The following is a 20766-nucleotide window of genomic DNA, read 5'->3' as shown; positions in this document are numbered from 1 at the left end:
TGTGTGAGCTACTGAAATGAGCCGCACTGTGAAACAGCCAATCAGAGCAGAGCTCAACATTGAGCCGCACTGTGAAACAGCCAATCAGAGCAGAGCTCAACATTATTATTCATGACCCTTCCAAATAAGGTAAAAACAGACCATTTCATTCTAGGGACAAATCATAGGGTTGTAAATGGACACGTAAAACCATTTCTGGAGATTTTTTGCCCTTACCTAAGCCACGTACCTTCTATGTAGATATCAGAGAACAATTTAAAATTTTGTATCAATGCATTCTATGGCACCTTTAATTTTTTTTTTGACTCTGCCCAAATTTCTGCCCAGTGTTATTTTAGTATTATTTATAAATTTTTATAGTGTTTAATATGTTGAATTAGCTTTTATTGTTATATTTTCAGTTGTTGTTTTATTTGTTTAATTTTAAAATGTGCTTTTGACATTTGCATTAGTTAGTAGTTTAAATGTTTTATTTCTGTTAGTAATTTAGTAAACTTTGTTCAGTAAAGTTAGTAAACTTCAACTTTTAAACTCCAAGCATTTGAAAATTTTTGCTTGGTTTGTTTTTCATCAATATTATAGTTTATTTTATTGCAGCTTTATTTTTATTAACAGATTTTTTTTTTTTAATGTTTTTGATTTTCGATAACAATAACACTGTCTCTGAGATGTTTTCCATAGATCATTTTATTATATCGCTGTACGTAGGCAGATAAACAAGTGTGATTGCTCACAGTAACATTGCTGCTCATTTGCATAAAATTAAACTTGAATTGAAAGGTGAATTGCTGGACACTCTTTAATGTTCATTTGTAGCGGCCAGATGAACTTTTAAGGGTCAACTAAAATAATAGGATAAATGTGCACAAGGGCATTTTGAGCTTGTAGACTGCAGATCAAAGCCACATTTGAGGGGATCAGCTCTGATCTTATTTTACATACAGTATCAGTCCCACTATAAATAGCAGAGTGGTATAGACCAAATTAGATAAACAAGCTCACACACCATTAAGGCTTTTAGGGATAAGAACAGCAGGAGTATATGGATGCAGGTATTTGAAAACCATGTTACAGCAAGTGACAGAAATGCTGTTGATGGCTTAGAGCTGATACAAAGTGTTAATGAAGCAAAAGTAAGTTTATGTATTTTAGTCTAAGGAGTTTTAAATGTGATAAAACAGGGCAGCACTTAAGATTAATGGTGACTGAAAAATAACCTTTTTTGTTGATGAAGTGGCCCTAGCAGAGTTTGTGAGCATTAAGGGCATTTAATCGGAGGTGAAACACTGGCTATTTTTTCCCCCTCTGACCGTGTGCTTTTCCTCATGCAAGTCCGGATCTGGCGCCAGCTTCTCATTCAGCCTGCTGTCTCTGTCTCTACCTCCTAATCTAGCGGTCTCATGCCAATTGTGAGGACTAAGCACTGGCTTATGATTTAAAGGGATAGTTCACCCCAAAATTAAAGTTCTGTCATCATTTATTCACCCTCATGTTGTTCCAAATCCACATGACTTTCTTTGTTCTGTGGAACACAAAAGGAGATGTTTTGAAGAATGTCCGCACTGCTCTTTTCCACAATGAAAGTGGATGGGGACTGGAGATGTCAAGCTCTAAAAAGGACAAAGAGCACCATAAAAGCTCCTAAAAGATCATTAAAATAATTCCATATAATTACATTTAACTACCCCATACACTTGAGTCTCAGTACTGGCAGGAATTGTAGGTGGGGGGAGTGAATGTACAGCGCTCTCTTCCACCCTCAATACCACGACTGAAGTGCCCTTAGGCAAGGCACCGAACCCCCAACTGCTCCCCGGGTGCCGCAGAAAGAAAAAAAAAAAGGCTGCATACTGCTCTGGGTGTGTGTTCACGTGGTGTGTGTTTGTTCACTACTCCCAGCTGTGTGTGTGCACTTGGATGGGTTAAATGCAGAGCACAAATTCAGAGTATGGGACACCACACTTCACGTCATGTCACGTCACATCATGTCACTCATGCAATAAATTTAAAGTCCTTTGAATTTTTATGATAGCTTTGTAATGAAAAGGCCAAAATTTATAATTAATAATAATAATAATTTAAAAAATGTATGTTGTTATTCATAGCTTGACTACTATGGTCACCATTGTATGGAAGCTCATTTCTCCTTCGGGAAAAAAATAAATAAAAATAAATAAATTGTGACTGTTATAACACATTTCTGATTATTAATTATTAATTGCAATTCTGAGAAAGAAAAAAAAAACAGATGAGACAGCTGAAAACAAATGTTTATGTTGTGCTTTGACAGGTAATGTTTACCGGAGACAATATACCTGTCCATCCCCACGTTTATAGCAATGGCCACATCTGCCTGTCCATCTTAACGGAGGACTGGTCACCAGCTCTTTCTGTGCAGTCCGTTTGTCTTAGCATTATTAGCATGCTGTCTAGCTGCAAAGAGAAGGTAAGTGTCTGTTTTGTAACTTGGGTATTGTATCTCTTTGGATTTTAAAGTTACAGTGCAGATGAAAATGTAAAGATGGCACATTTAGGTTCTAATATGGGACATATTAGACAGATATGTTTGTTCATTAGTTACAATAGTAAGACATTAACCACATTACTCAGCCATATCTGGTGCCTCTCTAAATCAATGGCTTACTAATTATTGTTTTGTTAAATGTGTCTTAACACTGAAATTGTATAGTTGACAGACAGACAGAGATATATATATATACATACAGTGGGTACGGAAAGTATTCAGACCCCCTTAAATTTTTCACTCTGTTATATTGCAGCCATTTGCTAAAATCATTTAAGTTAATTTTGATATTTCAGTTTTTCTTTTTTAATAAATCTGCAAAAATGTCAACAATTCTGTGTTTTTCTGTCAATATGGGGTGCTGTGTGTACATTAATGAGGAAAAAAAATTAACTTAAATGGCTGCAATATAACAAAGAGTGAAAAATTTAAGGGGGTCTGAATACTTTCCGTACCCACTGTATATATATATATATATATATATACATATACGCTCACTGGCCACTTTATTAGGTACACTTGTTCTACGTACGTTAATGCAAATATCTAATCAGCCAGGCACATGGCAACAACTTACTGCATTTAGGCATGTAAACATGGTCAAGACATCTCTAGGGTTTACAGAGAATGGTCTGAAAAAGAGAAAATATCCAGTGAGCGGCAGATCTATGGGCGAAAATGCCTTGTAGATGCCAGAGGTCAGAGGAGAATGGCCAGGCTGGTTCGCACAACACATCGAACCTTGCAGAAGACCATAGAAGATTGGAAAAAAGTTACCTTGTCTGATGAGTCCCGATTTCTGCTGCAACATTTAGATGGGGCGGTCAGGATTTGGCATAAACAACAAAGCATGGATCCATCCAGCATTATACCCACGGTTCAGGCTGGTGGTGTAATGGTGTGGTGGATAATTTCTTGTCACACTTTGGGCCACTTGGTACCAATTGAGCATTGTTTAAATCCCACAGCCTACCTGAGTATTGTTAGCGACCATGTCTGTGCCGCCTTGTCATAAAGCTCAAATCATCTCAGACTGGTTTCTTGAACATGACAATGAGTTCACTATACTCAAATGGCTTCCACAGTCACCAGACCTCAATCCAATAGAGCACTTTTTGGATGTGGTGAAATGGGACATTCGCATCATGGATATGCAGCCGACAAATCTGCAGCAACTATGTGATACAATCATGTCAATATGAACCAAAATCTCTAAGGAATGTTTCCAGCACCTTGTTGAATCTATATCACAAAGAATTAAGGCAGATCTGAAAGCAAAAGGGGGTCCAAGCCAGTACTAGAAAGGTGTACCTAATAAATTGGCTAGTGGATGTAAAAATATGTCTTTTTATTTCGGTTTATGTATTTATTTCTTTATATATTTTACAGAGGCGGCCTCCTGATAACTCCTTTTATGTACGGACATGTAATAAAAATCCAAAGAAGACAAATTGGTGGTATCATGGTAAGAACTAATATTTGAATTGCCAATAAATAAAACATTTGTAGAGGAAATGCATTTTAAATATATTTAAAAAGCTGCCTTTTTTCACAGATGATACCTGTTAATATGAACTTTCTAGAACTCCCGGAGGGAAGAAGTCCTACTGACATTATAAAAGCACTTTTTGATAGCATATGGTCTCTGAACTTTAAACTTGGACTCAAACACAAGCATTGACTCAGACCACAAACATGGGAGATGATATCAGCTGTGTTACCGGTAGCCAGTTGGATGCATGTTTGGGAAAAATAAAAACAGACGAAGAATGGAAATAAATTTGAAAGAGGATGGAAACAGACCTGTCAAAGGGTTGGTGTGGAAAAATGTAGATAAATCCAGGAAGACGGATTTTTATTTTATTTTTTTGTAATGAGCTTATTTCTGTCTTGGACCACACATATTCCTGTTCATTTTTGTCATTGGTATGTTTCAAGGTCCACGTGTCTTGTGCAATAACAAGGATAGGTGCATAGCAGGGCAAATAATGAGAAATCCAAAACCAATCTGGAAATGATTGTAGTGTCCTTCGCTTTTTCTCTTTCCTTAAATTCCTACTGAAATGATATGCACTGTGAAATGATGAAAGAAAAGACCAGTTCATTCTGATGAAGATATGGCGCACCGCTTCAGTGAGTTTCTGATGTTCCAAAGTAAATAGTTTAATTTAAGAAAGGTACTGTTTTATCTCATTCATCTCAAGTTCTGCTATCACTCGAAATGGTGGTTTCATTGTTATTTATGCTTGTTAGGACTATAATTTGTCTGTTGGAGCATCAAAACCAACCTTGACCATCCATGAACTCATATATTCCTCTACCAAGTGATATGGGATGGAACCAGTGTTGTATGTAGGTTTGCCATTAAAGCAGAGCTGTAGGTAACCCAGTATATTGAATGTTGGCAAGAACGATCTGTCTTGTATTCTTATTTGTATAAAATGTTTTTGTTATGAGGCGTAAGCTCAATTCTATTTTTAAAAATTCCTTTTTAAAAAATTTGCTTCATCTTTATCACTTTTTTTTTTTGGTGCAAGCAATGGAAAAAGTATGTATGAGAGTACATCTTATTTGATTCTAGGCACATGTTTTACTCGCTGTAACCTCAGATGGTTTGGAAGTTATTGTGGTTTATATATTCTCAAGATGTTGATTATCCTGCTCATACTTGCCTGGCTCAGGTCATTTTTTCAAGGAAGAAATCACAAATATTCCTAAATATTTTCCATTTGATTATATTATCTCCTAAAGGACTGTTGCATAGTTTAGGAAAAATGAAAGAAATTATATAGCTCATAAAAGTGAAATTAATTAACCTGGCAGCATGGTCTACATGTAGCTAGACAAATGATGTTATTGCAGAGCACATACTTGATAATGTTTGGATCCTGCACTTTTTCAAAATTGAAATGTTTTTTAGTTCTCCAAATATTAGTGTTTCTATGGTCAAAGATTATCGGGTAGTTTGGCTTTTGTGTTATCTGGGTGGGAGGGGTTAACACTTTCTGTCCCCAACAATTGTATGTTTGATGTACGGTATCTGGTCAGTAATGTGAGATCTCACACTGTTTATTAACTTCATACACTCCAAAGATGTATTTTTAGCCATCCATTCAGAAATACTTGAATATTCCAAACCTGGTTGGCTTGTGGTACAGTGTACTTGGACTGCCAAGTGAATGTGCTGGTGTAGAAAAAATGGAGATGGCCATGACTCTTCCCTCTGCACACAATATCAGGATACTCTATTTTATGTTACATGCCAGGTTACACATGTAATTGTCCTTACTACTGAAAGAAAATGTGTGGAAATGACAACAGGGCTAAACTTGAATGTGTGATTGGTGGCTGAGAAATATATCGACACCTGTCATCATTTGAAAGGAAGTCAATAAGTGGACACACTTATGGTTAAGTAGACTTGGGTATCTAAAAAGTTGTTTTCTTTTTTGTTAATGAAGGGTTCTATTTAAATTGGTTTGCGAGTTGTAGGAGGTACTGTTTTGCTAACTCTTTGAGTTTTTTTTTTTTTTTGTATGTAAAAATTATGTAAGTTGTGCCTGTTAATTTAAAGAATAAAAATACAGGTTTTGAGTGAGTCCTCTCATTTACACATTGCATAACCACAGTTATCCATTTTATTAAGTAATGCAATAAGGACAGGTTAAGTAATAATCATATTTGTATTTATATACAAAGTAATATTTTAGAATGCTTAATATGCTGTACTATTATTAGCATTGCTGATGATGATATGTATATACACGCACAAACACAGAGAATATTAAGCATTCTAAAGTATTTATAAATAACTAGAATTATAATTATTACTATTCATCCGTGAAGAGAACACCTCTCCAAAGTGCCAGACGCCATCGGATGTGAGCATTTGCCCACTCAAGTCGGTTACGACGATGAACTGCAGTCAGGTCAAGACCCCGATGAGGACGACGAGGATGCAGATGAGCTTCCTTGAGATGGTTTCTGACAGTTTGTACAGAAATGCTTTGGTTATGCAAACCGATTGTTGCAGCAGCTGTTGAGAGAAATAGGCCTTTTGTGTACATAGAAAAAGTCTTAGATCTTTGAGTTCAGCTCATGACAAATGGGGGCAAAAACAAAAGTGTTGCGTTTATAATTTTGTTCAGTGTGTATATATATATATATTTCTAGTTCTACTTTGAGTTAAAAATGCTACAGATTTGTCTGTTTTAAAAATAGTGTGCTTGGCTTATCTGGTTTGAAATATAATGTAATTATTAATGTATCGTGTGTGTGTGTATATGTGTATATATATATATATATATATATACACACACATACAAACACACTATACAATAATTATATTTCTAGTTATTTATAAAGCAATATTTTAGAATCCTTAAGATACTGTATATATATTAAATATGCATATATTATATGCAGATATATGATATGCATTATAGATTGTATGTATTTAATATTCACTGTAGGTAATATACATTTATTAACAGTGTGCATGTGTGTGTATATATAGGCTATATATTAAAGGCTTAATATTCTGTAGCCAATTATTAATAAGAAAAATGTATATATATTATGCATTAGATATTTAATATTAATTGTGTAGTATAGGCTATATATACTGTATTAATACATGTATGTATACTAGGCCTATACATTAAGTAATAATTATAGTTGTATAATCATATTGTATTTTACATGTAATATACTTATATTTATTACCAGAGCATATACTCTGTAAATAAATAATACATGTAATAGTGTGTTAAATACGTTTTAAAAAGTCATGTAGTATGGTATTTAAATGTATAGTAGTGCATGAATTCATCCCTATTTGGTATAAGGAAGCCGGACTGTACCATCTGCGCGACAGAGGAGGGGTGCAGTCTTTTCGCCATCCTCAAAGAATTAAGTACAAAATGGACTAACACTAGTAAATGTAAACATAAAAACATAAAATTCACCAAGCAGTGCTGTGCCTTCGTCCAAGTGGACTATTTTTGGAAAGGCACATGTTGTTCAAATGTTGGTTTGGTCCTGGTACCATCAGTTCTCTTTAGTGTTTGCCAATGTTGGAGGTGTAACTGGGGTCTGGCCCTGGACGAAGGTAAACTATTATTATTAAATGCGTTGTGGTTTAAAATAGCGATGAATTCAGGATTGCAGCTGAAACTGCGCTCTGTCGTTTGGTTGTTTGGGTGGCAGCACAGGCAGTGTGTATCGATGAGATGTGAGGGGTATTTAGTCGTTCAGCCATGATGTCTGCACATTCCCAGCTGAGTTCAGACCAGTGGCCTGTGTGCTGGAGAGGAAGGCTGTGTTTCAAAACACCGATTAGGGTTCGAGACACAATCCTAGCCGAGTTGATTTTAATGTTTGAACGACTATAATATATCCCAGCAACGTGTCTTGATAATCATCAGATCTAAGAAAATGACACCACCAGTGAGTGCATAGATATAGAGACAACTGGGAAGAGAGTGACCTCACTTTTGAGAGTCAGGTTTACAAAGAAAGCTGTCTTCTCATCCACTGCACTAACAATCTCCATGACGGATCCTAGTGGTCCAATGTCACTCCGTTGGCTTGATGCTGACTTGCTTCCAGTCCATCATTTGTCACACTGGGTTTAAGGAATAATGTCATGCATTGCATTTGATGCTTTTAAAGTGTGGAGATGTACAGGAATTATGGAAATATCAGATGATTTTAATAGGGTTAGTGCCAGGTCTGGAAAAGGCCAAGGAAGCGATTAAAATCTTAAAGATTGTTGTAAAAGTCTTGGAAATTTGTATTGCAAATTTATGTTTTTCCTATAGGTAACTACAGGAAAACATAAAGACTGAAGTTTTCCTTTAGTCACCTCTAAAGTGTTATATTAGCTATTTTCCCCTGATACATTCAGTTGGGTTTTTAACATCCTTATCCTATAACTATGAAAGACTGGTAAAGTCATTGAATTTCATTGGTCAAAATTTGCGGTATTATGTTCTCGTCATATTTGATGCCGACTGGCAAACAGTGACATGAACATATAAAGTCAAACAAGAACACATCAAATCCTTTTATTAATAAACTGTAACAGTTACCTAATTGTCGCTGGATTAAGAGCTGATGGTATATTCTTCACATTTCTCACCAAAATAGCAGTGCTATTTTAGTACTATTTATGTAATGTAGTATTTATTGATCTTTTTTGAGTTGGCTTGTGTTTTCAGTTTGCATTTTCATTTTAGTTTGTTGAAGTATATTTATAATGTGCTTTTTAATTTTTATATTATATTTATTTTACTTTTTTATATTTCTGTTTAGCTTTCAGTTGTGTTTTATTTTAGTTTTAGTTTTAGTCATTTTAGTACTTCAACGTATTGTAAACTTTAAAAAAAAATGTATGTTAAAGTAAAATTATTTTCAATTTTAAAACTTATTTTATTTCATTTGCCAAGTTTATGTTTAAATTTTAGGTTTTTAATTTTACTTTTTAGGTAACACTTTACAATAAAGTTCCATTAGTTAATGTTAGTAAATGTATTAACTAACATGAACAAATAATAAACAATACATTTATTACATTATTTATTCATCTTTGTTAATATTAGTTAAAGCTGCAGTCCGTAAGTTTTGCCTCTTTGTCGCCATCTCTGTTTGAAAACCTGGAATTGCAGCTGTGTGCGGCATTATCTAGCTTGCGTGGGTTGTGAGTCGGCGCGGCTCCAGCATTTACATTCACATTTACTGGATATTTACTGGATATTTACTGTACTTTGCAATCACAGATTGTTAACAGCGATAGAGCATGGCTCAAGTGAAAGTGCAGACATCAGCCCCCTTGTCTGGACCTGGCCTGACTGCCGTTGCGCCCCCTGTGGCCATGCCCAGCCCAGGAGCTCTGGGTCTGCAGCCCACCATCAATGGCACAGTGCCAGCCACAACGCCCACCTGCCCCAACCCTGCCTCTGGCTTTGTGGACTCCACTGTACCAGCCAGCCCGTCAGGTACCGGGACGCTGCATACATGCAAGTCCGATGCATTTTGCCAGTGTAGTTTACAACGTTTATAGTGGTAATGCTAGTTTTAACCGCTAGCATAAGCTGCCGTGGATGTCCTGTGTCCATTAAAGCCACTTGCGAAACCGTTTGTTCCTAAGTAAATTATGTTTGGGAAAAACTGTGTATGTTGTATTATGTCAGAGGGATTCTGTTTTCCACTTAATCTAAACAAACTAAATTGAATGACCTAGTGTAAACATCTGATCATAATAAGCATCAGTCATAATGGTTAACATTTATTAGTCAGTTCAGTTCAGTTTGTTTAGATTTATTTTTAATATGATTAAATGGCAAAATGAACAACTTTAGTGGGCCCAAAGCATTTGGACCATTAAAAATGTTTAAATTTGATTCATTAGATAGCAAAATATGAAACCAGGTGCCATTATTTTAAGGACAGATAGCACACACACACAGTTTTCAAGCAAAACATTTCACAAAAAGATGTTTGTTTGGTTTTAAACGGTAACATACACTAGCATCTAAAGCTTGTGGTTCTTAAAACGTTTTAAAAATTTTTTTTGAAAGAAGCCTCTTATGGTTATTTGATCAGAAAACAGTGTTTAAAATATCTGTTTTCTGTTAATATATATATTAAAATGTAATCATTTATTCCTGTGATGCAAAGCTGAATTTTCAGCATCATTACTGCAGTCTTCAGTGTCACATGATCCTTCAGAAATCATTCTAATATGCTGATTTGCTTGCTCAAGAAGCATTTATTATTATTATTGTTGAAAAGGATTGTTTAATATTTTTTTGTGGAAACTTGTGGATTCTTTGATGAATAGAAATTTCAAAAGAACAGCATTTATTTGAAATAGAAATCTTTTGTAACATTATAAATGTCTTTACTGTCACTTTTGATCAATTTAAAGGAATAGTTTGCCCAAAAATGAAGATTCTGTCATCATTTACTCACCCTCCACTTGTTCCAAACCTGTATGAGTTTCTTTCTTCTGTTGAACACAAAAGGTAGTTGATGGTAGCCATTGACTTCCATAGTATTTTTCTTCCATACTATGGAAGTCAGGGGCTATACTATCAACTGGTTAACAACGTTCTTTAGAATCTCTTCTTTTGTGTTCAACAGAAGAAAGAAACTCATACAGGTTTGGAACAGCTTGAGGTAAATGATGACAGAATTTTCATTTTTTTGGTGAACTGTTCCTTTAATGCGTCTTTGCTGAATAAAAAATATTAATTTCTTTTTAAAAATAAATCTTAACTAACACCAATCTTTTTAATGGTAGTGTACCTGTATCGTGTACTTTATATAGCTGTTTTGGAACAATATATGTAATAATACTGTGAAAAACCTGACATGCATTTGTTCATTCTTGCTTGTGTTTAAGCTGTATCTATTTCTGACAGGCCCTCCTCAAGAAAACATGGCAAACCCTAAAGAGAAAACTCCCATGTGTTTGGTGAATGAGTTAGCCCGTTTCAACAGGATTCAACCTCAATACAAGTTGCTGAATGAGAAAGGGCCAGCACATGCTAAGGTACTGTTAATGAGGAACTGTGATTAAGGCTGGTGTATTTGTTCATTAAAAATCTATTCATTGAGCTAATGGAAAAATACACCCTATCTGTAACTTCATGATATATTAATTAGCTTTGCACATCCTGAAAGAAGCCAGTGCTTACAATGCAGCAAAGAAGAGTGTAAAATTGTATGTAAATTTAGGCTTGCTGACTGACATGCTGCATCAGAGATGTTTTGCTCTTGTCATGAAACTGAGAACACAATAATCGACATATAGGGTAAATGTGGTTTTAAATGGTTAAATAAATGCAAGAAAGATGTATATCCAATCACACTTCAGTTTGCAAATGAGTTTGAACGGTGAACATTCTGAAAATGCAAGTCAGTAGGATTTTAACCCTAAATTTCTTTTTAAAAAATTCACAAAGAGCACACCTAAGACTGAACTTAATACAAATATTTAAACATACAGTTTAAGGAATATTTATAATATTCGTTATGAAAGAACTCAAAACTTGGTTGATCTTTTTAGATCATCTTGGAAAAGGTGGTCTATTGCTGCCAAGATCTCAAATCTGTAAAATAAAAATAATGCTTAGTAGTAAGTAAGGGATATAGTAGAGTCATTATTGTAAAATAAACCCTGACAGGGTGGTCTGGATCTTGTATCATCTTGAAAGATTTTATTTTGCGACATTGACTTGCTGACTATACATTATTCCACTTATTACATGGCTACTTGGCAAATAGATAAATACACAGAACTGAAATATTGATTTGGGTTGAGGTTATTTTATTGTCTTGCTTGTAGACAACTTCTAGATTGGCTGAAAACTTTCACTATGTTATAGACTAGAAAGCAATCATCCTAGCTCTCCTGCTGGATTGTGTGTGCAGATCTTCACGGTGCAGCTGTGCTTGGGGAACCAGGTATGGGAGTCAGAAGGCAGCAGCATCAAAAAGGCTCAGCACTCCGCAGCTATCAAGGCCCTGACAGAGAGCGTCCTCCCCCAGCCTCTGCCCTGTTCACCTAAAGCCGACTGCAACAGCAACCCAGGTACCAACATATATATAGGATCTGTTTTTGTCAAGTTAGTTTCATTTATATTATTTTCCCTTTTAACCGGTATAAAATTTCAGATCAGTATTATGCCTCATAGCTGCTAGTATAACAAGCCTATAAGCATGCTTAAAGGGATAGTTCACCCAAAAACGAAAATTAGGCCATTATTTAGTCACCCTCAAGCCATCCTGGGCGTATATGACTTAATTCTTTCAGATGAATCCAATCGGAGTTATATTAAAAATTGACTTTGATCTTCCAAACTGTTTAATGGCAGTCAGCGGGTGTTGCAGTGCATCAGTCCAAAAGAAGTGCCTCACGAATTTTTCTTACAAAAACGCATCGATTTGCTACAGGAGGTCTTTGTTCACCCCCCGCAGCCGTGTGAGGCAATTTTTGTTATGGATGCATGCGCTTTATTTCACTTCTTTTGGACTGATGAACTGCAACACCCGCTGACTGCCATTAAACAGCTTGGAAGATCAAAGACAATTTTTAATATAACTCCGACTGGATTCGTCTGAACGAAGAAAGTCATATACACCTAGGATGCCTTGAGGGTGAGTAATTCATGGGCTAATTTTCATTTTTGGGTGAACTAACCCTTTAATTGTTATATGCCAGGTTGACACGATACACAAGACTTCTTCTAAGTCAAAATACACCCTCACTTTGATCGTTTTTCCAAGTGGACTATTCTATGAATAACATTTACAAAATGTTAAAAATTGTTATTATTATTATTTTATACAGTATGTAACAGGGAGTCCCTGATACATTGATTTCCTTTTTGCAGGCAGCATCACACCTACAGTGGAGTTGAATGGCTTGGCCATGAAGCGAGGGGAGCCAGCTATATACAGACCCCTGGACCCCAAACCCATTCCCAACTACAGAGCCAATTACAACTTTAGAGGAATGTTCAACCAGAGGTACGTCCTTCAGCCTGTGGATATGTGATTTTCTTAGGATCTCAATGTCTCTGAAGCACGTGAGTGCTGAAAGTTGATATAATGATTCTTTAAAATTCCTACCTGGAAACCTTATTGTCATGAATGACAATGAATGTATGATTCTACAGTAGTATGGTTCTGGTAGATTTATTATTTGCCTTTGCTGCCACCTAGTGGTGTCATACTGGTGTAATGTCAAACATAAAAACACATTTAAAGGGATAGTTCACCCAAAAGTGAAAATTTGATGTTTATCTGCTTACCCCCAGGGCATCCAAGATGTAGGTGACTTTGTTTCTTCAGTAGAAGAACACGCAAAGATTTTTAACTCAAACCGTTGCAGTCTGTCAGTCATATAATGGAGGTGAATGGGAATCACGGCTTTGAGAGTCAAAAAAACATACACAAACAAAACCAAATTAAACCCTGCGGCTCGTGACGATACACTGATGTGTAAAGACACGAAACGATTGGTCTGTGCAAGAAACTGAACAGTATTTATATCGTTTTTTACCTCTGATTTACTGCAATGTCCGAACTGTCCTGAGCGCGTCCTGAGCACGTTCTGTTAAAATGCATTTTAAACATAAAGTTAAGTGCTTATTATCATTACCCATTTTACTCTTAGTAATTTAATAATTTAATACATTTCTTAATTTAAAAGTTTAGTCCAGAAGTATCGAATCGTTATCGATATCGACGATACTGCCTTGAAAAATATCGGTATCGTATCGAAAAAAAAAAAAGTGGTATCGCCCATCCCTAGTTCGCGTCTTCTTCAGCTGGCGCGTGACGCGTCTTCTTCTTCTTCTTGCTTTAGGGCGGATCGCAGACTTATAAGTGCATTACCGCCACCTATCTCTCAAATGGACCATTGACACTCCTAATTGAGATTGTAGATAGAGTGTCAATGGTCCATTTGCAAGAAGAAGAAGAAGACGCGTCACGTGCCGGCTGAAGACGAAGACGCGAACGCGCTCAGGACGCACTCAGGACAGTTCGGACATTGCAGTAAATCAGAGGTAAAAAACGATATAAATACTGTTCAGTTTCTTGCATAGACCGATCGTTTCGTTTCTCTACGCAGCAACGTATCATCAGGAGCCTCAGGGTTTAATTTGGTTTTGTTTGTGTATGTTTTTTTGACTCTCAAAGCCATGATTCCCATTCACCTCCATGATATGACTGACAGACAGTTTGAGTTAAAAATCTTCGTTTGTGTTCTACTGAAGAAACAAAGTCCACCTACATCTTGGATGCCCTGGGGGTAAGCAGATAAACATCAAATTTTAATTTTTGGGTGAACTATCCCTTTAAGTGGACTCAGATTAGCTGTCAAAATAGGGTCTGGTTTTAGAGATTGACCACTGTATTCAGCATTTTAATGATGAAGATGTCTTAACTGTGATTTTGTACTTAGCTTTGATTGTTTGTCAAGAGGGCAACCTATAGGAACTTAAAGAGCAATTCTGCTCATTACCTTTAGGTGGCAGTATTGCCCTATTTTTTTCCTCAGCCCTTGTGACTTCAGACTTTGGCTTTGCTTACCCATGTTTTACACCGGACATCAAAAGGCAAACCAGCACACTAACAGAAATGTAAAAGTAAACACAACTGTCCTTAATATGAAATATCGAAATGGATTAATATCGCCATGTGTTTGGATGATGCTGTGATGTGTTCAGATCCCACTGCTTTCCTTTTGGAAAAACTGACTTGTCTTCATAGTTTGAGTGTTTGGTATCTAAATGTCTTTTTGTATTTTGATGGTTTATGCACCTGACCGGCAGTAATTCACAGCACACATTGTGGTCGCCACGGATTGCAAGTGAACGCATGTTTAATGTAGCCTGGGTTGTATTTTGTTGTACCTTGCATGGTTTTGCTCATAGTTTTTGAAGATGAAGGCATGTCACAACCTGTCCATGTTAGCATCTGTCCCATTGGATTTATGCTGAAAAATATCAAATAAAATACATAAATACTTTAAAGATTCACTATACACTTTCATATATGTCTAGCATTTGAGTGCGCATTTAGCTCTGCATCTAAAACCTCTAATTTATATTTCTGCAAACTTTGAGTCGCTATTTGTTAGTCAGGTTTATTCCAGCTAAACCGGTGAGGATGAAAAGAAACACGCCAACACCGATGTGTTCATCAGCTAAAAGGAACGAACAGCGAGAAGCAGAGTTGATGCTAATCGGAAAACTACACTACATTACAAGAAGCACATTACAGCTTAATCCAGCTGTCATTTGAAGCTTTTATTTAGACATTTGCTTTCGATTGAAGCTCAATGGACACTGTGAGAACAAAGACGAGGTGAGAAACCTGAGTCTTGTAATGCTAAGATCTCAACCTGATATCAAAAAGCGTTAAAGGGCCTGCGTGTAGTGATTTTGTGGAAAAAATTTATACATGTTTCTCCGCTGCACATCTAGAATTTCTATGATGTAGTCTTTGAAATAGTAATACAACAAGGAGCCAAAGTAAATCGGATCCTCTGTGCGATTACATCATTTTGATGTGAAGCCTGGCCGGAGACCACCATGGGGGACTGTTGTAGATATTAAGGGTGTTGCATATGAATTATACCCTTAAGTCTTTTGCCCTCTCCTCATTCAACACAGATCCTCTCAGAGGTGTTACAGGCCTCACATAATTTAAACACAGATTTGCTTAATTACAGCTCTCTAATTTATGGTTTTAGTAAAATATTGATGTTGTGTCTGGGCTGTTCATTATGGAGAAGAATAATGGCATGGCTGCAGTGAGTTCAGGGATTATGAGACTGAGAGCATTGACAGATAAATGTGAATATGCATGCTTTAATCAGAAAGGGTATTGATTAGCAAAAATGTATTTTGATTTATGCAGTGGTACTTAAAGGAGTCATATCATGAGGAATCTTTTAAGATATATAAAAACAAAATGAGTTCTGAAAATCAGAGAAAGCTTGATTTGTGCTTCCGTAGGCAGATTAATGTTTTTTAATACACCATGAATTGACAGGCCGAGTTAATAAAGAGGGAGTGGCATAGATGCTATTATTCCTAATTCCTAATACCTAAATAGTAGGAGTAAAATGTGAGCCAAACATTGTGCTTTTCTTAGCTTGGTGTAGCACCTACAGCTCTGCATATTGCTCTGAAGGATCCCAGTGTTAGAAACAAGTGACTAAAATTTGTTTTCAGTGTTGTTCTGGTCATGAAAACTAAATTAAACTTTTTTTGTTTGATTAAAACAAACAAACAAACAAACAATCTTTACTAACTTTATGCGTGGACCATAGGGGAAATGTTATGTGTTAATGAAATAAAATAAAATGCATTAAAACTGCTCTTCCTACTTAACAATCACTTTAAAAGTTTAATTTTAGCAATACATTTTTAATATTTTTAAAATGTAAATGCTCCATTCCTCCTGAAATTGTGCTGGTCCGCTTTTTGAATATTTTAATACGATTAAAGAAACTTACAAACCCCAAACTTTTGAATGGTAGTCTATACTTGGACTTGGAGATGAAGACTGCAGCTTGGTTATGATGTAAACATTATTTACATACTCTCATTACACTCCTGGCTAACTGACTTTTAGATGTATCAACTCACTGTTCATATCCTCTTTCAGTCCATTGATACTGCAGTGGTGCAGATTAACAAAAGCATCTTTTCTGACAACCAAATCATGTACCCAAGAGCTGTAACTCATCATTATCCCAACTTAGTTAGACTAAGACCAAATCTGCACTCTCATCCTAGCTTAGTTTATCCAATCATGTGTGGATCTGAGTGGCAATTGAGCTGCAGTCAGGTGGCATCACACAATTACCTCATTTATCCAGGCCTTTGTTCTTTGTGACTAACATCAGGCTTTGTGTTCCTAACAACATTCTGTGTTCATCTTCCTTGGGGAGCACCTGCATTCTTTCAGAGTCAAAATTTGGATGGGTCTTTTCCGGGACGACCTCACCTTCTCTCATTTGGGCATGGCAGTAACGCTGCGTCGGTGCTTAACTGTAATAATAATGAGGACAATTGCTGTCGAGCCTCTCCAGTGATATTTCCTTGTCTGATATTGAGCTGTGGCTGAAAAGACTGGAAGCTCAGAGGAAGAGAATTTACTAGGTGAGCCGGCATATAGTGGAGGTGGAAATGCGTCACTGTCTAGGCCAAATCAGCACCTTGGTTTGTTTTGATTGCAGTAAAGATAACGTGGCTCTGGGGTACGGTTGGCTCAATAAAAGGTTTTGCCTTGATTCTGGTATCGCAGTATCCATACTAAAATACATAACTCCATACAAACAAATGTTAGGTAGGCCATTAAATATGCATGGTAGATTTGCATATCAAATAAACAACTGGAATGTTTACTAAACTAGTAGGCTAATTGAAATATACATGAATGTATTTAAGGGTCACAGGATGAATAATTATCCCTTAATAGTGTATGATATTTATTTAAATATGCTCACAAGGTGTGTGTCTGAGCATATTTCCAAAATGGGAAATTCTCTAAATATTCTACAATATAAAAATATCGTAACTGAGCAAGAAAATATCAACCATTAACTTACTTTGCTGGAATGGAATGGTTTTGAGGGCCATAATCATTAACTATAAATTAGAATAGAAACATAATTATTTCATTTAAAAAAATGATATAAAAAAACGAGCTTATGTGCAATTTAACAACAGTTTTTATTTGAGTGTTGATTATTAAATAAATGTGATCAATTAATTGGTTATTAAATCATCTGTATTTTCAGTTGCTGTTTACAGCTAAATAAAAACTGTAATTTCAGTTGCAGTGTTTCTATATAGAATTAATTTCGGTGCATTGTTAATCGTAATAAAAATCTATGATTAATTTTCGGAATCAACACAATTTTCATTCTCAAATCATGCATTGCATTTTTACACCCTTTAGCCTTCATGTTTCACTTCAAACTGACTGATCTGTGCATGAGTGCAGTTGTATTTTTGACAGGGTTTGAAATTTGCTAAACTTTAAAAATGTAATTTTTTTTTCTACTATGTACCAGACGAAGAGCAGAGATAGAGAGAAATAAATATCATTTTGAGACCTCTTTCTTGCTCTTTATGCTATGGCTGTCAGTATGAGACTGGTCTTTCATGACATCTAACAATTGTTTCATTTTTAGTCAGGTGCTTTTCTTAGCTCGTTTTTGGCACCTGCTTCTCCTTTTTTAGATTCTCCGAGGGTACTGGGAAATCAAATGATGATTTATGTTTGTGGCATGGTTGTTGGCAAGATAAGATGGTAAAAGGATGGTGCTTTTCACTCAGCACCTACTCCCTCAACCATGAGCAAACCACTCTTTTGCTACAAAGAATATATTGTTTAGTCAGTACACTATCTTTCCTGCTTTCAGTATTTCATCGTTTCTCATCAAAATGAATTTTGCTAAAGGGGAAATCTTTGTTTACTGGAATTGATTTATCTTTCCTGTAACATTTGAGTCATATTTTAGGAATGATGTCTGTCACTGTCAGGCATGCCAAAGATAAAGCCGGTGACCATGATTAGTGTTAAGACATAAATGGACTCTTATGCCCAAAATAGAGTTCTGCATTATGAAATCTTCAGGCCTCACAGGAATTCATAAAACACTGAGAAAACATTTAGGTATCATTTTAAACACCCTTTCACCAAAGAGTGTTTTGAGAATTACTGTTTGCATTTATCCATTTAACACCATCAACATCCATTGAATCCATTTTATTTAGTTTGACAGTTAAGCCATTCAAGCCAGACACATGCTGTTAACCCTCAATGCAAAGGTCTTGCCATATGGCAACGTTTCCCTTTTCTGCACTTTCTCACTGTTCAGAATTTTTTTATTTATTTTGTGTTTGTGTGTTGTCATATGTAATTTTTATAGATTGGCATCAAGTATTATATTTTATTTATTAAGTGTTTAACAAAATGTGATTAATGAAAGGATTAAAGATTAATGAAAAAGATTCAGTTAATCATAGTTTTGAGTTCCATATGTATAAATGTATCAGTTCATAGAAGAAGCATGATTTTAATTAGAGTACAAAAACTGACTGATAACTTTTAAGAAATTCAAAGATGTATAGAATGCAGTCAGTGCGGGGTCAGTACGATAGTTTTAAAGATTAATTTCATTCAGCAAAGACCCATTAAATTGATCGAAAGTGACACTAAAAACATTTCTAATGTTACAAAAGATTTTCAAATGAATGCTGTTCTTTTGAACTTTCTATTAATCAAAGAATCCTGAAAAACTTTAACATGGTTTCCACAAACATATTAAGCATCTTTATTATTAGTTATCAATATTTCAACGTTGACAATAATAAATGTTTCTTGAGCACCAGATCAGCATATTAGAATGATCTCTGAAGGATCATGTAATGACGTCAAAATATTCAATATGGCCATCACAGGAATACATTTAAAATATTAAAATATAATTTAAAATATTAAAATAGAAAAAGGTTAATTAAAATTGTAGAAAAGAGTTATTTAAAATTGTAGTATTTCACGTTTTTATTGTATTCTTTCAGAAACATTTAAAAATATATATTTTTATATATTTAATGAAATATTTAATGTCTAATCAAACATCTACTTGATGACACTCCCTAAAAAAAGAAAGCTTATCTTTGCCTGGAGTGCTGAAAACTAGGCCAGCAATAGCAGTGAACTTCCTATTAATTTCTGTATGATGTCACATTAATAATAATTTAGTAATTTTACACGTAAGTATTCATTAACCAGTGGCCAGGATTGCAATCTTATAAAGGCCTACCAAACAGCACTTTGGAGAATCCATTAAGCATTCCAACAATATGATGTCTGTGTCCAGACGTACATCCACGAAGCTGCCAGAATCCACAGTTCATAAACAATTTAATAAAAGTGCTGTTATTAGGGTGCTGGACTTCCTCTCATAAGCAGCTGCCAGAATAATCACTTATTTACCCAATATCAGTATCAAATGCAGAAATGACCCCGGCCCTGCTTCTGGTTGAGGCCTTCAGGCAGAAAATTGTGTCAACAGAACAAATTGGCGGTAACTCATAAAGCAAAGGTTTATGTGCAGCTCTTAGGTTACTGCAGAACGGTTCACGATTCTGTAACTTTCATTTGAATTTAATGCACCTTTAATACCTTATGGATCACTATTTTGTTTTTTTAAGGATTTTTGCTTTTAATGAAGAGCAAAAGTCGCCGCTGAAATGTTTGGGTGTTGTGAGTCGTTGCCAAGATGTTGCTATGTGATTGCTAAGGTCATCTGAGTGTATTTTTTTGTGTTGCTATGTGGTTTCTGGGTGGTTGCTAAGGTATTCTGAGTACTTTGAGTCAAATGAGTTATATTTTAGTCTCTAGATATAATATTCAGTATAATTTTGAAATGTATTTTGCTGGTTTTATTATCTGGCAGGTGAAATAAGTGTCTAAATAAAAATGAAAAGTAGTAATTTTAAATGCTACTAGCTGAATTGGGCTATTACAATATTTATAATGCACAGTATGAAAAATGAAGGCTTATTTTGAGATTAAAGGTTTAAGAGTGTTATTAAATTCGTAGTATTTTTAAATAAGCATAATTGGTGCGTTACCAGTGTCATTTTCATATTATTTATTAGGGCTGTGCAATATATCGAAATTATCGAAATATCGCAAAT

General features: G+C 35.4%; 2 protein-coding genes across 7 annotated transcripts in view; both read left to right on the top strand.

Moving 5' to 3' along the window:
• Positions 1-4285, top strand: part of LOC107657829 (probable ubiquitin-conjugating enzyme E2 W-B) — a 13635-nt gene extending 9350 nt beyond the window's left edge. For all 4 annotated transcript variants that reach the window (XM_016446092.1, XM_016446095.1, XM_016446093.1 and 1 more), the window contains exons 4-6: positions 2291-2446; positions 3914-3989; positions 4080-4285. In XM_016446092.1, the coding sequence (XP_016301578.1) occupies positions 2291-2446; positions 3914-3989; positions 4080-4093 (246 nt within the window). In that variant the 3' untranslated portion in view covers positions 4094-4285. The remainder of the gene's footprint in view (positions 1-2290; positions 2447-3913; positions 3990-4079) is intronic.
• Positions 4286-4413: 128 nt separating this feature from the next.
• stau2 (staufen double-stranded RNA binding protein 2) overlaps positions 4414-20766 on the top strand; it is a 163524-nt gene continuing 147171 nt past the window's right edge. For 2 of the 3 annotated variants that reach the window (XM_016446090.1, XM_016446088.1), the window contains exons 1-5: positions 7542-7634; positions 9315-9522; positions 10951-11081; positions 11963-12122; positions 12925-13060. In XM_016446090.1, the coding sequence (XP_016301576.1) occupies positions 9324-9522; positions 10951-11081; positions 11963-12122; positions 12925-13060 (626 nt within the window). In that variant the 5' untranslated portion in view covers positions 7542-7634; positions 9315-9323. Of the gene's footprint in view, positions 4658-7541; positions 7635-9314; positions 9523-10950; positions 11082-11962; positions 12123-12924; positions 13061-20766 lie in introns of those variants that run through there. The other variant, XM_016446089.1, reaches the window with a different exon arrangement.

This window comes from Sinocyclocheilus anshuiensis, unplaced genomic scaffold (genome assembly GCF_001515605.1).
Source record: "Sinocyclocheilus anshuiensis isolate Anshui unplaced genomic scaffold, SAMN03320099.WGS_v1.1 scaffold7, whole genome shotgun sequence".
Classification (NCBI taxonomy): domain Eukaryota; kingdom Metazoa; phylum Chordata; class Actinopteri; order Cypriniformes; family Cyprinidae; genus Sinocyclocheilus; species Sinocyclocheilus anshuiensis.
The sequence above is the reverse complement of the archived record's forward strand: the minus strand, read 5'-3'. Positions and strand labels throughout refer to the sequence as shown.